Source organism: Corvus brachyrhynchos, unplaced genomic scaffold (genome assembly GCF_000691975.1).
Source record: "Corvus brachyrhynchos isolate BGI_N302 unplaced genomic scaffold, ASM69197v1 scaffold705, whole genome shotgun sequence".
NCBI classification, from domain to species: Eukaryota; Metazoa; Chordata; class Aves; order Passeriformes; family Corvidae; genus Corvus; species Corvus brachyrhynchos.
In genome coordinates this window covers 472,554-486,579 of record NW_008238346.1, presented here as the reverse complement: position 1 = coordinate 486,579, position 14,026 = coordinate 472,554, and the positions used below count along the sequence as shown (strand labels likewise).

The 14,026-nt window shown below is 41.3% G+C and overlaps 1 protein-coding gene across 1 annotated transcript in view; it reads left to right on the top strand.

The window, feature by feature from the left end:
- Positions 1–481: 481 nt before the first annotated feature.
- Positions 482–14,026, top strand: part of SORCS1 (sortilin related VPS10 domain containing receptor 1) — a 183,774-nt gene continuing 170,229 nt past the window's right edge. Inside the window, exons 1-2 of the mRNA XM_017735172.1 lie at positions 482–535; positions 6,192–6,259. Of these exons, the coding sequence (XP_017590661.1) occupies positions 482–535; positions 6,192–6,259 (122 nt within the window). The remainder of the gene's footprint in view (positions 536–6,191; positions 6,260–14,026) is intronic.

Genomic DNA, 14,026 nt, shown 5'->3' with positions numbered 1-14,026 from the left:
CTCTATGAGAGGCAGTGCCTATGACTAAACCTTTTCAGCTGGTAACAGCAGAGCAGCAAAACTGCACGTGTGCTGAGTCCCAGAAGTGTTGCATGCTCCTTGCATGAGTGGAAAGCACCACAGGAGAGGGAAGACTGTTGCAACTGTTCTTTCCTGAAGCTGTGGCACATCCTGAAGATCAGCTTGTAGTGCAGAGTGTGGAGCTGGCATGTGACTGAAAGTGGATGCTTTCTGCTATGTTACTAGTTCTAATACAGACCTAAAGGTGGAGTTACGAAGACTCAGGTCAGTTCTCTTATGCTGGAAATTAATATGCTCCCAAGGCATAGAAGATAGAAGCTTGAGATGTTAAAATCCATGGTTCTGGATAAGGAGTCAGGACAAAATAGCATCCTGAAGGTTTTCTTTGGGTTGCGAGGGTGGCAGGGTGCAGGGGAACCTTCCTTTTATTTTCTCCTGGGGTTTCAGTGGTCCAAAGGAGATGTCTGATCACCACGTCTGCAGTCCTCACAAGAAGCTGATTCAGAAAGCTGCTGTAAGTGGCTAGAAATCAAGTACTAGAAATACTTTATCAAAAATACCACTTCCAAATGATTCCAACAAAATGTTGATGAGCAGGCTGTGCTCAACTCATGCTGAGAGCTGATGGTGTGCAAGTCGGGAAAGTAGACTAATAAGTACATGGTTTTAGTGCTGTGGATTATCCCAGGACAGCTTCAGCCTTGACTGAAATGCATGCAAAACTACATGTAAAGCATCAAAGTCTGAAAACATTAAAGTAGAAGTTCTGGTTTTGCCTTCAAAAGGAAAGCCTACTGTGATTTGAAATCAGCATTTGAATCCTGTAGGATTCAAGGCCCCCATGTAGGGGCCATCTTTCTGGCACAGGGTTAGGTCAGTCTAGAGGTAACGTTGTAAAATTCAGGGCCCAAGAAGCTACAGTGAACACCTTTAGAAATTTGATGGTGATGTTCTGTTTGAAGAAAATATTATCACTACAAAGCCATGAAAGTGTTTGTTATGAATTTAGACCCTGTTGTGCTGTGTAAGGTGGGAAGTACTTGCTGAGAGGGCCTGGGGGTAGTGATGGGAATACCTCTGATAAAATTTATTGAAGAGCTGTGTTGGTGTAAATGAACTTGAGTTGGATTATCACAGACCAGGTTGTATAGTGGGTCTTTAATAATGGTGATCAAACCTTGAACACAGTGATGGTTGTAGTCCATGTCCTTGTTCAGCTGGGCTTGAATGAGTATGGACATCTTTTGACATGGTACTCATGTAGCATTCCCAGGAGTAATTTTGCCATGGTCAGTGAGTATTGGGGAGTGTTACAGCTGCCTGCCCCAGTGTGCTGAGAGTTCCTCAGTGCTGGATTCTGTGTAGCTGTGGCTGATTTGCTTTGAGGACACACATCATGACCCCAGATGAGTTACATGGGCACAGAGTGCAGCCTGTCACTTCCTTCCCAGTGTGTTATGAACCTGATCAGTAGCAGTGTGCAGACTTTCACCACCTTCCTGGCCAGTTAGTTCAGCACTGTTTGATGAGAGAAATAGTTTTTGCCAGGGGAGAAAAGTCAGTTTAAATGTAACCATTTAATTACATTTGGAACTTGCACTGCAGTAAAGGACAAACTCTGGCTGATATCCTGAGGGAGCCTTGCTAGAAGTATTTACAGAGTAGCTGAAAACAGGGTCAAGACAAAGATCTCAGCCAGGTGTAAACCTGGGTCAGAAGTTCATGGAAGGATATGATGAGACAGAGTGAATCAGTTGGTCATAAGCCAAGGTAGGTCTGGGAAAAATTTAACCCTGTTTGCCCTAGAATTTCTCCTGTGATAGCAAAGATCCTCTTAGGGACTAACCTGGCAAGTTCACAGGGAAGTCTCTTCTTCCCAGACACTGATTTATGTTTTGGAACCTGTAGATGGTCCTTCACATCCCAAGTCTTGAAAAGCAGTACAGGTTAGGAGTGATTAACAAAGTATGTTTTCTTTGAAAATGCTCTTATGGTTTGAAGAAAGACATGATGGTGTCCAAGGTGCAAATGCCTGCTCCTTCCTAGAATAGCCACTGGGGACTGATTTTCTTTGGGAAATGATGGGCCAGGTTTAAGTACCTCTTTTGTCAGTCTGTCTTCCCAGGTGTCTGTTTCTTGCACTTTGTATGAGTAACTAAAACCATTTTTCGTGCTCTATCTCCTGGTAGGTGCACTCACTGGGGATGTGGTAAACACAAGATCAAATATCTTCTGCTCTGAGCTGTCAGTGCAGAAGTGATAAACTTTTGTCTCTCCTCTTTCCCACCTGCTATGGCAGAATAATCCACTTCAAGTGCTGATCCTAATGAATAACAGACTTTCTGAAACCTTGTATTTCTATGCAAGAGGAAGGGTTATCTGTATTCACAGCAGAGCTGGAATAAGACTGGATTTTTAGCTCCTTTTCATTCTATTTCTAGTTTGCTTGGTTTTTTGCTTCTTGCTCTTGTTAGCTTGCATTGATTGGTAAGTGGTAAAAAAGGGAGAAAAACACACAGTCCCAGAAAGCAAAAACAAGGCAAGAAATGAAGAAAAGGCAAGAGACTATTTTCATTTCATTACTGTGCTTCTTCACAGCCCCTATTCTGACATTTAGAACAACATAATATGCATGTCTCTGTTCATTAGGTTCCTCAGTACTACACAGTGACAGCCACAGAGGGTGGGGGAAAAAAAGACAAAGAAACAATCTTAAACATGAACTAACCTTTGCAGGCTAAATAACAAAGAAATGAGAACAGCAAAGGAGAAAAATGATTTCTGAAAAAGTAAATATATAAAAAATCATGGCCTTGAATAGGTTACTCAAGTATCATTACAATGGGGAAAAAAGAAGAGTGACTTCTAGGGCAGAAATAACTAATTTTCTGCCCAATGATTCATTTCTTTTGTACATATATGCTTGAGCAGATTTATTACTGGTATTTGAACCATAGTAAATGACACAAGGAGGCTGCTGAAACCATGGATAATCTTAAAGACATTTGGCAGCTGATACAGATTCTCAAAAATTAAAAAGCTTCTGACAGAAAAGCTCTCACGTTTTTGTAGTAGGGTATCTGCACCAAGTAGAGATACCTAAGCTCTTAGTCCAGAAGCTGGTGCGTGTGTATGCCACAGCGTGGTGTCAAATACAGATATTATCTTGGGAATGGTAAATGCTAAGATTTTATCCTAAATTTACTAAAATGTCAGGATATAACAATATTGCTTAGGGTTCTTGATGTAGCTAGTCAGTAACTGACATGCATGTTTGGACGGGTCCAGGGATGCCTCTGCAGGAGGGTTGTTAGAGCTCTGTCAAAGAATTGTGATGGAATGCAGCTGGCTTTCTTCCCCCATCAGTTCCAAGAGAACTACAGAACTTTAAGATTGTGTGTATTTTACTGAAATTTCTCAAGGAAGAAAAAAGAACAAAAGAGACATTTCAGCCCTCTTGAGGGGAAATATTTTGATTTCTCCTATTGGCACTTTTAATTTTTTTTTTTTCATTTCATATTCTTTTTGGGATGTCAATTACAATTTTTCTTCCCTCAAATGATGAGATTAAAATTCTCAATGGAGTTTTCTTTCATGGCTGTTTTAAGATTTGTAAATTTTCCTCAACTGGAAAAAAGTAAAAATCTGAGTATTTTATGAAAAACAATTCTCTGTCTAATTAGCACCAGTAATTGCACACTCATGATGATCTCAGTATTCCATAAAATTAGCCTGGTTCTAATTCTTGGATTTTACAGTTTCTTGATTCTTGTATGATCTTCCCCAAGAGTACATCAGCCAGTAGCAAAGAACAGGGAGAAAATCACATTGCTTTTCCTGTTTATTCTTCCCAGTTTCTATGCCTGCTCTCTTCAGGTCTGCTTCTAAGAAGACCAGATGTCAAAATATTAATTGGGGGAAACATTCATTAGTCATTTAAATCTCTGGTAGCTCTGGCAAGCAGAGCAGGAGAGGGACAAGAGGAGAAAAGAGGACTTGGAAAGAGATATAAGGAGCTGTGCAGCTGCTTTGCAGGTCCCAGGGAGGCTCAAAGCTGAGGGTGTGTGCAACTCCTACATGATGTCCCCAAACAGGCTGGCACTGAACATCGTGGAGCTCACTGCCACCTTTCAGGGGGTTGTTATTCACAAAGGCTTTATGTGCACACCCCCTCCTCTTCCTTCATCTTCCCCTCTTGATTTTTATGTACTTGCTAAGTAGGGGATTTGCAGACGTGTTCAGAGGGTGCTGTGAGGGGTGGCAGTGACACAGCTCTGTATCTGGAGCAGACAGCTGCCCTGCTGTCATTGATAAGCATTCCTGGGAGGGTGGAGTTTGAAATTTAGGACTTAAAAAGCCCTGATTCACGCAAGCCTTGGCATAGAACCTGTGTCCACGCCGGCTCTGGCTTCTGCCTCGCCTGGGCCTTCCCATCTTGTCTGACTCTTCAAAGAGGGACCTGCCAGGAGAGAGGGAAGCTCCTCCCTGCCAGCACTGGGGTTTTGGAAAGCAGAGGGGATGTCCGTGTCAGGACGCCCTGGGGAGCAGAGGGGGATTGTGGCTGTTATGTGAGTTTCCCCATGAGCTGCATGTGAGTTGTGCTCGTGCAGATACGAAATGCTCTGGGCAGCCCTTCTCCATGCTAGGAGTGATTTGGGATTTGTGCTGTAGAAAGAGATGTCTTGTCAGAGGTGTGTTCTCTGCCCCCTATGCCTTCCTCTCTTGCAGTAACTGTGCTCCCTTAGCTCCCACATCAGCTCTTTCTGCTGTCTCACATGCTGAGCGTATTGGAAGGAGACAATTCCCATTATGGCTGTTTCAGAGCTATTGATGTGTAAGAGGTAGATGGGCTGTTGGCTTTGGAAAAGGCAGTGGTGAGGTCTGCTCCTCCCCATGTGGCAATTCCTGTGCCAGCTGGCACTGGGCTGATGGGCACCGAAATTCCTACAGTCCTTTGCTGCTCTGCCAAACTGGTTGAAGTTGGCAATTTTATCCAGGGACCAGGGGATTGTGTGTCTGTGAGCCTCATTTCTTAGGAACCCAGGCTGAAAATAGTAAGAGGTATATAGATCAGAGGTTTTGTCAGATGAGAGTTGGGTCTCTAATTTACTGCGGTTTTAATGGGATAGGGAGGAGGATAAGATATACAGTCACCTGGAGGGAGACGCACAAAATAAATTAGTAGCAATAGTAATGGTCTGGTAGTTTGTCCCAAATGTAAATCTTGTTAAAGAAGCCCATCATCTTTAAAGTCAGAAATTATTTTTTGAAGACACTAACAAAAGAGCGGGCTGAAATCTTTTGCTGGAAATTCTTTTCGCTAAAATTGCTTTCCTCCCCCGGTAAGATAATTTTATTCTGGAAGTGCCTGTTTTGGCAGGAGGGAAAAGCTGTTTATCAAAAGAGCTAATAAAAGTCATAAACTTGGAAACACTTCCATTCTGTCTGAACCTAAAACTTTTCACTGGACTTATAGAAACACTGGTTGTTACAGATATTTGGAGGTCCACAGTTCAACCTCTTACTCAAGGCAGTGTTATCACCAGCTGTAGATCAGGTCAGCCATGACTTTGTCTAGCCAGGTGTTAAGAAACTCCAAGCATGGAGGCTTTACAGATGTTCTGGGTAGTCTGTCCCAGTGTTGAACTATTATCCTTATTGAGTGTTTTCCTGATATCCAGGCTGGGTCTCCCAAGTCAAAATTGGTGATCATTTGCTTGTGTCAAATCATCTGCTGCACCCAGAAAGTGTTTGACTGGAGACAGGCCAGTGGGTTATCTGTGCACCACAGCTGTGAAAAGGATCAGCAGTTTCTGTGTCTGTGAAACAGAGCAGGAAATAATCACTATTTCTACTGCATACGAGATCTTGTCTTCTATCCTGAAGCTTTGTCTAGGTCTGAACTCATTCCCACTGCACTCTGCCTCTTTGGGTTAAGGGAGGAACCTGCTGGTGATATCCTGCAGAGGAACTGAACAAAAAAAGGTCCAATTGGCTCAACATGTATCTCTGCAAATTCTTTCCATGTCAGTTTAGGCAAATGCTTTTAACTATTCATTCAATTATGTTAAGCACCCATTAAAGGAATCCTAAGCCCTCCCCGGGGTCATTTCAGTTCTGTGAAATTGTAATTGTTTGAGACTAACCATGATTTCTTCTTTTGCCTTTAGGTGATTCTAATTCTGACAAAGCTGTATGACTACAACCTGGGAAGCATCACAGAGAGCTCTCTTTGGAGGTATGGAGATAAATTGAGTTAATAATTACCACCTTACTTAAATAGGAAAAGCCTGATACAATTCTTTTATTGAAATTAATTGGATTTCTTTAAATGTGCTGAAAGGTTTCTAGCTAAACCCTCTCTCACTCCTTTTCTTTCATACTCAAGGACAAAAAGGCTGAAGTCTGATTGTCTTGTTTCAGCTAGATAAGGTACATCATGGTTATGCTGTCTTTTGATTTCCCCTTTCCCATCTTACTCATATTGAAATCAACCAATTGGTTTACTTTTGGGAGAACTGAGCAGCCTAAAGTCCTTGTTTATAATGAAGGATCTCATGGCTCGTCTGCCCGAATGATCCTTAAGAAAAGCCAGTGCTTCTGAGCCTGGGGGAAATACCTATGAGTGAGTATTCAACGTCTGTTGATTAGAACTGATGGGATTAGTACTAGATAATTGATTTCCACTTGTGTCAACTTGACTGCTGGACCAATTTATAGGGAATGTTTTGATACTTTCATGATTTCAAAGCATATCATGTACCATGTGAACCAAAGGAAAGAGCTGGGCCGTGAACAATTTCTTAAGGCAGTTATTTGGATTCAATGGGAGCAGATGGTGTCTATTTTTATTTCTCTGAAAAATTAATCTAAGAGGTGTTTCCTCTTTCATATGTCCCTGGTACTACTTTCATGAGCTGAAAGGGAGGTTTTCTCATGGTTTCATCTGTGAAACTTTGGTGGGAAGTTTAGGAGTTTTGTATGCAGGTCACTGATGAAGGTGGATAGGCTACTGGCAGGATAGAAGAAAAGTTTGGGTATTTGAAACTAAAACTTCTTGTTAGAACGAACTTGTAATAAACTTGTGTAGGAAAGGGGTTTTCTTTTCTAAGGGGGAATTTGGGGTCAGAAGTAGAACAAATAAGCTTTTTGCTCAGGAGCTGAGCAGGTTTTAATAGAATGACAGAGGAGGGACTTGATATGAAGGATATTCTGAACTCGGGCTATTGCTTCACCCACTGGCCTGAAAAAATAAACCCAAAAATAAACAGACTAAAACTTAAAGAAACACAGTACTTCTAAGATTTATTCTGAGCAGTAACAGGAATACTCAAAAGTATTAGTATTTTGTGGGGTTGAATAAATGGTTTTTCATCCTTCTATGGGAAGTTAATCAATCTTTTCTTTCATACACCTTGCTGCCATGACTTTCTGTTCCTCTGTGTTTACTATGGTGTGTGCACACATAAAGGGTCTTTCAGGACTGTGGCTTTGGCAGTGTTTTTCTAAAGGGAGTTTGTGCTAGATTTGTTTAATTTCTCAATGGTTTTAAAAAAGAATATTCATAAATATGAAAAATATTTCCATTTTCTCTGAGTACCCTAAGTCATTCCACCCTGGGAAATACTCAGCTCTCTTTTGTCAGTCATTGCAGAAGATGTAGCATTTCAGCATGCAAAGACACCTCCTTCCCCATTGCTGACAGTGCTGAAGATCTGCTTATGTGATGCAGGATTGTGTTGAGATACTATTTTCTGACTGAAACTAGGGCAGCCACATCAGAGTGGAAAGCACACTTCCTGATGAGATGTATGAATGCGGCACAAAACTGTGCTGATGACCTTACGCTCTTTTCTGTTTCTGCTTTCTGTGGAGCATTCCACAATGGCATAAAATTTGCCCTGATTAAAAAAGGAAGGGACTGCGTGGATGCCACTGGAGAATGTAACAAATAGCTGGGACCTCATCAGTGTAGCAGTCCTAGAGTGAGTGCAGGGCACTTTTCCTGACCTCAGGCAGTCCTAATGTCAGAATGTGATTAACGTCATAAGAATAGCATGATTGTTTCCTCTAGTTTGGAATTCTGTTACCAAAAACAGTCTGAGAAAAAGTAAAAATCTGAGTATTTTATGAAAAACAATTCTCAGTCTATTTAGCACCAGTAATTGCAAACTCCTGATGATGTCAGTATTCCATAAAATTAGCCTGGTTCTAATTCTTGGATTTTACAGTTTCTTGATTCTTGTATGATCTTCCCCAAGAGTACATCAGCCAGTAGCAAAGAACAGGGAGAAAATCACATTGCTTTTCCTGTTTATTCTTCCCAGTTTCTATGCCTGCTCTCTTCAGGTCTGCTTCTAAAACGACCAGATGTCAAAATATTAATTGGGGGAAACATTCATTAGTCATTTAAATCTCTGGTAGCTCTGGCAAGCAGAGCAGGAGAGGGACAAGAGGAGAAAAGAGGACTTGGAAAGAGATATAAGGAACTGTGCAGCTGCTTTGCAGGTCCCAGGGAGGCTCAAAGCTGAGGGTGTGTGCAACTCCCGCATGATGTCCCCAAACAGGCTGGCACCAAGACCATATGAAAATGATTATCATATCTGACACTTCCTTCTAGTATTATACTAGCATTCATTCGTAAGCTTTAAGTTATCCTCAACGTTCAGTGTAAGGTCTATGAGAAGCTGAATAATTTTCTTTCTGTTTTAGTATATACCAGAGGATTAATATTCCATGAGCTGACCTTCTCAATATCTTTTGGAGTGTGTTAAAATTTTTAGTACCTGTGACATTTCAGAACAAGGAATTCCATAAATTATTTGAGGAACCCCTTGTCTTACTTTGAACCCTCAGCTTCACTTGGCACGTGTCACTTTTCAGGACTTGATTGCATTTGCATGGCCAACCATCCAGAACCGTTGGGCAAGTGCTTTGAATGGGGCAATGCTGGAAAACCAGAAGTAACCCACTTGTCTTTCCAGTGCTCCATTATTTGTGATTGGCTCTTCAGTGCTCAATGGCTGCTCTGGAAGCTGCCAGTGCATTTGTTTGTATTTCTTTCTATCCTGTGACCTTAAACAAGCCCTTGATGGTTACATTGTGCTCTGTCCTGCATCTGGCTCTGCTGTTAGATCCCCCCTCAACACACAGGCATGCTGTCAGGTCACTGGTAATTACGCCTACGAGGATCCTGGGACAGCTTCTCTGTTCTTAATGCGATGGAAAGAGATGGTGAGGTGGGCATATCTTATTATTCTATATACCTGGAAGAGTTATTAGCTGTTGCTCCTCCTGGCTGCTTTAGTGACATGTTAATTTAAATCTCCCTGCTTGTTTGAAAAGGATAGGAAAAAAACAGGTTCGAGAGAAGGGGTGAAACATACCTTGCAATTTATTTCGTGCCTCTGGGTTTCATTCTGGGGAATGGAAGAAAACATCATCTTATGTCTGGTTTGCTTTCTGATATCAGGAGTTCTGTTTCTGAAGGATAGAGGAGAAAGGTAGTTCTGCAGGTACCCACAACTGAAGAGGAATCTGTCTTGAATGCATAGCAAAGAAATACCACTCTTGCCTCCTGTGCCGAGTGTGCTCTCAAAAGGTTGATGAGGGGCTGTAGAAGCATGTCACTGGCACAAGTCATTTATGTAATAGTTGGTTATAAGCACATCTGTCATTCCAAAGTGTACTTGGGTGTAAGCAGTCGTACTGATAGGACTGTAACCACCTATAACCCAACTGTGCCACTGCCTACAGGATATGAATCTGTCCTCTTTATAAACACATTACTTCCTGCTAGGATTACATTTCTTTGTTATTTTTCAGCCAGTTTAACTACAGCTGGCTGCAACACTAACAGATGGAGATCATCCTTCTAAAACTACTGATGAATTAAAAGACCACTGGTGACAGACATGAGGGGGTGAAATACAGTTAGAGGAAAGAGACAGGGAGAATCTATCTAGATTGTTTAGGCTCTGTGTGCACTGAGCTTTGTATGGCAGGTGAACTGCTGCTTCTGTACATGGTAAATGAAATTTTGCATCAGGCTGGGCCTGAATTTAATTATGCTGTTATCCTCTCAGCAGGTTTTCCCGCAGTTTTAGTTGAGAACTTTTTATTTAATTTTTGTTATTCTTTTTATAGAAGAGAAAGAAAATGGAGGAGGAAAGATTATCTGTCACTGAGCAATTAACTGAGTGTATTGGATTTATTTCTCTTCCTCTCGTACATATCTCTCAGATCAAAAAGAGGATTAATCTGTGAGAGTTTGGAGATGTTTTTTACCACTGGAGTAAGATAAGCTTACATTTCAAATAAATAAAAATGTCAGAATAGTGCACATGGTATCCATGAGCTGTAGACAGCTGTGGGAGGACTAATCTTTTCCTATTTGTGTAAATATGATGCTTTGGAAAGATGTGCATAAGCGACACTTTCCCTCAGGACCTTGAGAGGCTGTCAAACCATGAGTGCTGCCATTCACCTCTTTGCCTTCTTACACCTCTGTATTTGGTCAGAAATGAGTAATTTCCTGGAACTTTGTATAAAAATAACAGTAATTAAACTTTCCTTTCCAGCCAGAAATTAGGAAGATGTAGAGTTTGCTTCGTGTGAGAGTGTTTTAAATCATAATCTTTTGTTGTGCTACTTCTGGAAGTTATTGATGGTAATCTTGACACTCCAACATTTTGCCTGAACTCCGAGCTCCCCAGTTCAGGAGTAATTATTACTTCCAACCTGCCCTTCGCTGCTTCTGGTTTCTGCTTTACGGGAGCTTCTGCACATATGCCATAAAGAAATCTCAAGGACACTGAAAAATACTTACGTTTCATGTAGATGTAGATTTAATTTTCCATATGTAAAGCGGGGGTTGTTTATAGTTGCTGGGTTTTTTTTTCATTCTTGGAAAGCTTAAAATTGATCTGTTTCTACCTCTGTTTCTAGCTTTTCATGGCCATTTTGTTTAACCTTGAACTGCTGTTTTTAACCCCTCCATCAATTTAGTTATCCATTTCTTTCACCACCACCACTGCACATCATCCTGCAGCTCTGTCCTTTCAAGAAGGGAATTTGGGTTGTAATCCAGAGGAGAGTCAGAGTTGACCCCAGCCCTGTGGCTATAAATACTAAAGGTGTTTTGAAGCCTCCCATGTTGATATTTCTGCATGCAGTTTCCTGGCTCCTTGCCCTCTCTGCAGATCAGAACTGTAGCCACCCAGAACTGTCGATGTGTTTGTGGAGATTTTCTTCTCTGGACAAGAGAGTTTTTGCAACAGGACACTTGAATATTTGTCCACATTTGCTTACTTCTTTTAAGGGGAATTTCTAGGTTATATCAGTGTAGTGGTTTGGTCCAAAATACTCACTACTGCTTGCTAACCTATGACATTCTGTTATTGTGTTCATCATTCTCCTGGACCTTTTATGCAGGTTCTTTACTTCTGTTTTGCAGATTGACTGTTTTCAATTCACATTTATCTTCTACCTGCTGAGCCACACTAATAAGGTCATAGTGTGTGGCTTAGTGACAGTGTGCTCTGCAACAGCAGGTTAGGGTCTTTCAGGTGAAGTAGGTAGGAGAAGCAAATCCATATGAGAGGAACTGAAAAAGTGAGGGGAAGGAAAGTCTCATTAAGCACATTTTAGCCAGCAGTTCTGTGGGAAAAAGGAACTTGAAAAGGACTATTTGAAAGGCTTTTATCTATAAATACAGTGTTCCAGTTGCTCAGTGTAAGTAACTTTTCTTAAATGAATATCAGAGCTTGATAAATGCTGCTACATTATCTCCTATGGGCCTTTAGTGAAATTGTAACAATGACATTTCCTTGTGTCTTTTGGTTTAATCCTTTTTTTATTTTCTCTCCTGAAAACGTAGAAACGTCTGGCTGGTCTGTGTAGAGATGCTGGAGGGTGTCTGGGGGAGCGAAGAATGGGTTTGCACACTCAGCTGTTCCTGTAGGAAGCAGTATCTTTATATGGTTTGATCACAGTGGGAGATCTGCCTGCACTGCAAGTGGGTTTAGAACATGGATTTTTATGCCCTGTGTGTGGAGCTCAGTGCAGCCTTTTTCTTGTGGGGGGGCACTCTGTTCAGCCATCAGGACCCCTAGGGACCTAACAGTTTCTATAGCTATCAATTTTTGTACCTGAGAGGGCTCATTTTACCCTGGTGACTTACAGTAATAAAAACTTCTAGCACAGTCAACTCTTCTACTTGGTTGCCAAAGTTTCCTTGGATGTTCTTCCTGTTATCAAAACCAGCTCAAAGAAAGATGAAGGGTGGGAAGGGTGAACTGCCAACCAATCAAACAAACCTAGGTAACAACCCACAGCAGATGCTTAGTTTAGCAGGAAACTTAAATTTTATTGAATTTTACCAGTTTTACATTCCCTAAAGAAAAAGGGCTAGTAAAACCTTTGCATTTTGTGGCATATCATGTATGTTTGTCTAATCAATCTCATGTAAGTTCTCCCTTGACTTAGCTTGAAGAGTCAGAGTCATACCCTGATATTATCAGTTGAGGATTTAGTGATATGCTTCTCACTCCCTGCTCTGTGAGGATAAAATATTCAGTGCTAATGATGATGTAAATTTATTAAGCCTATTAAAAATGTGTTCTCTGATGCAGCCAGTCATGAAATGTAGGAGTGTTATCAAGTAAATCAGAAAGAATCCAAATCCATTTTCTGCATGAAAGAAACATGTAAATCAAGATAATGAATATTAATGCTGACATAAATTAACAGTATACTGTAAGTAACAAATGCACCATGTTCATGCCACTTTATAGGCATACAGTGTTTAAATGTACTTTGTCATTCTTACCCTGAAAATTAGATGATGAACTTCAATATCTGTTTCCTAGGCTGCACTTGTTTGCTCAAATGATGTTGGTAAAACAGAACTGTCTCTGGTTCTGGTCCACGGGGTTCATCCGTCTGCTGTGGCTGTATAATAACTGCAGACAGGCTAGGCTGGAGCTGATGACTAGGGAGAAAGACAAACCACACAGTACTTACCAGTTCATAAGCAGAAAGCAGAACACCCTTTGTGTTCTGATATTTCCCTTCCTTTCATACCTATGCAGTCCTTTTGCAGAGCTGGGTAAAATTGTACTCATCTCTTCAGAGGGATATGTCCACTACTAATCCCCAAAAGGAAAAAAGTGTATTTGGGGCTTAGCTTGGGTTAACAGAGAGCTGGTTCAGTTGAATGCATTATACTAGCTTGAGATCTGAACTCTGAGGTTTTCAGATCCAGGTCCCAAATATTTTTGCATCTGCACTTCAGGAACTATCCAGGGAAACAGTCAAAGTTTATTGTTACTGCAGAAAGAGCCAGGCATATGTCATTAGGTCTTTCTTGGAGGACTTAGTGAAGCACCTGGAAAAGATGTGCTGTAAAAATGCATATTTAAATATGTATCAATGGTATGTTTGTTGTGCAGCATAAACTGACTACCATTTACACTGAAACATAAGGGCTTGCTTGGAAGTGTCTTTTTTTTTTCTTCTGATTTCTCTAACCTACCAAATAATAATTCGGCAAAATGGAAAAGAACAAATAAAGCTCGCAATTAATCAACTTGTGTCTTCAATAATGATAGCAAAGCTGGCTTTTGAGTGTGATGCTGCCAGTGGCTCCCATGCCTGTGGAGGGGTGTGTGTATGTAAGTAGGACATCAAGGCATGAGCTGTTCAGTAGGAAGGAACAGAGTCCTTTAGGAAGGCTGAAGCTATTGGGTGAGACTCCAGATCTGCGTGTGGACAGAACTGTTAGTGAGTATTGTGCAGCTCACTGGCCCAGCTAGGGCAAGGAAGGGTCATTTTGCCCTTGTCATTAGGCTGTACCATTGAGGGCCTCTGTGTACTCAGACTGTGGAAGTTTGTCCTTGTATGACAGGGACAACCCAAGGGAGACTCGATTCCTGGTGAGCAAGGAATTAATTTGCAGCTCAAGTTTCCCTTACATAGGAGGAGGCATGGGGGAATCCAGGAACTT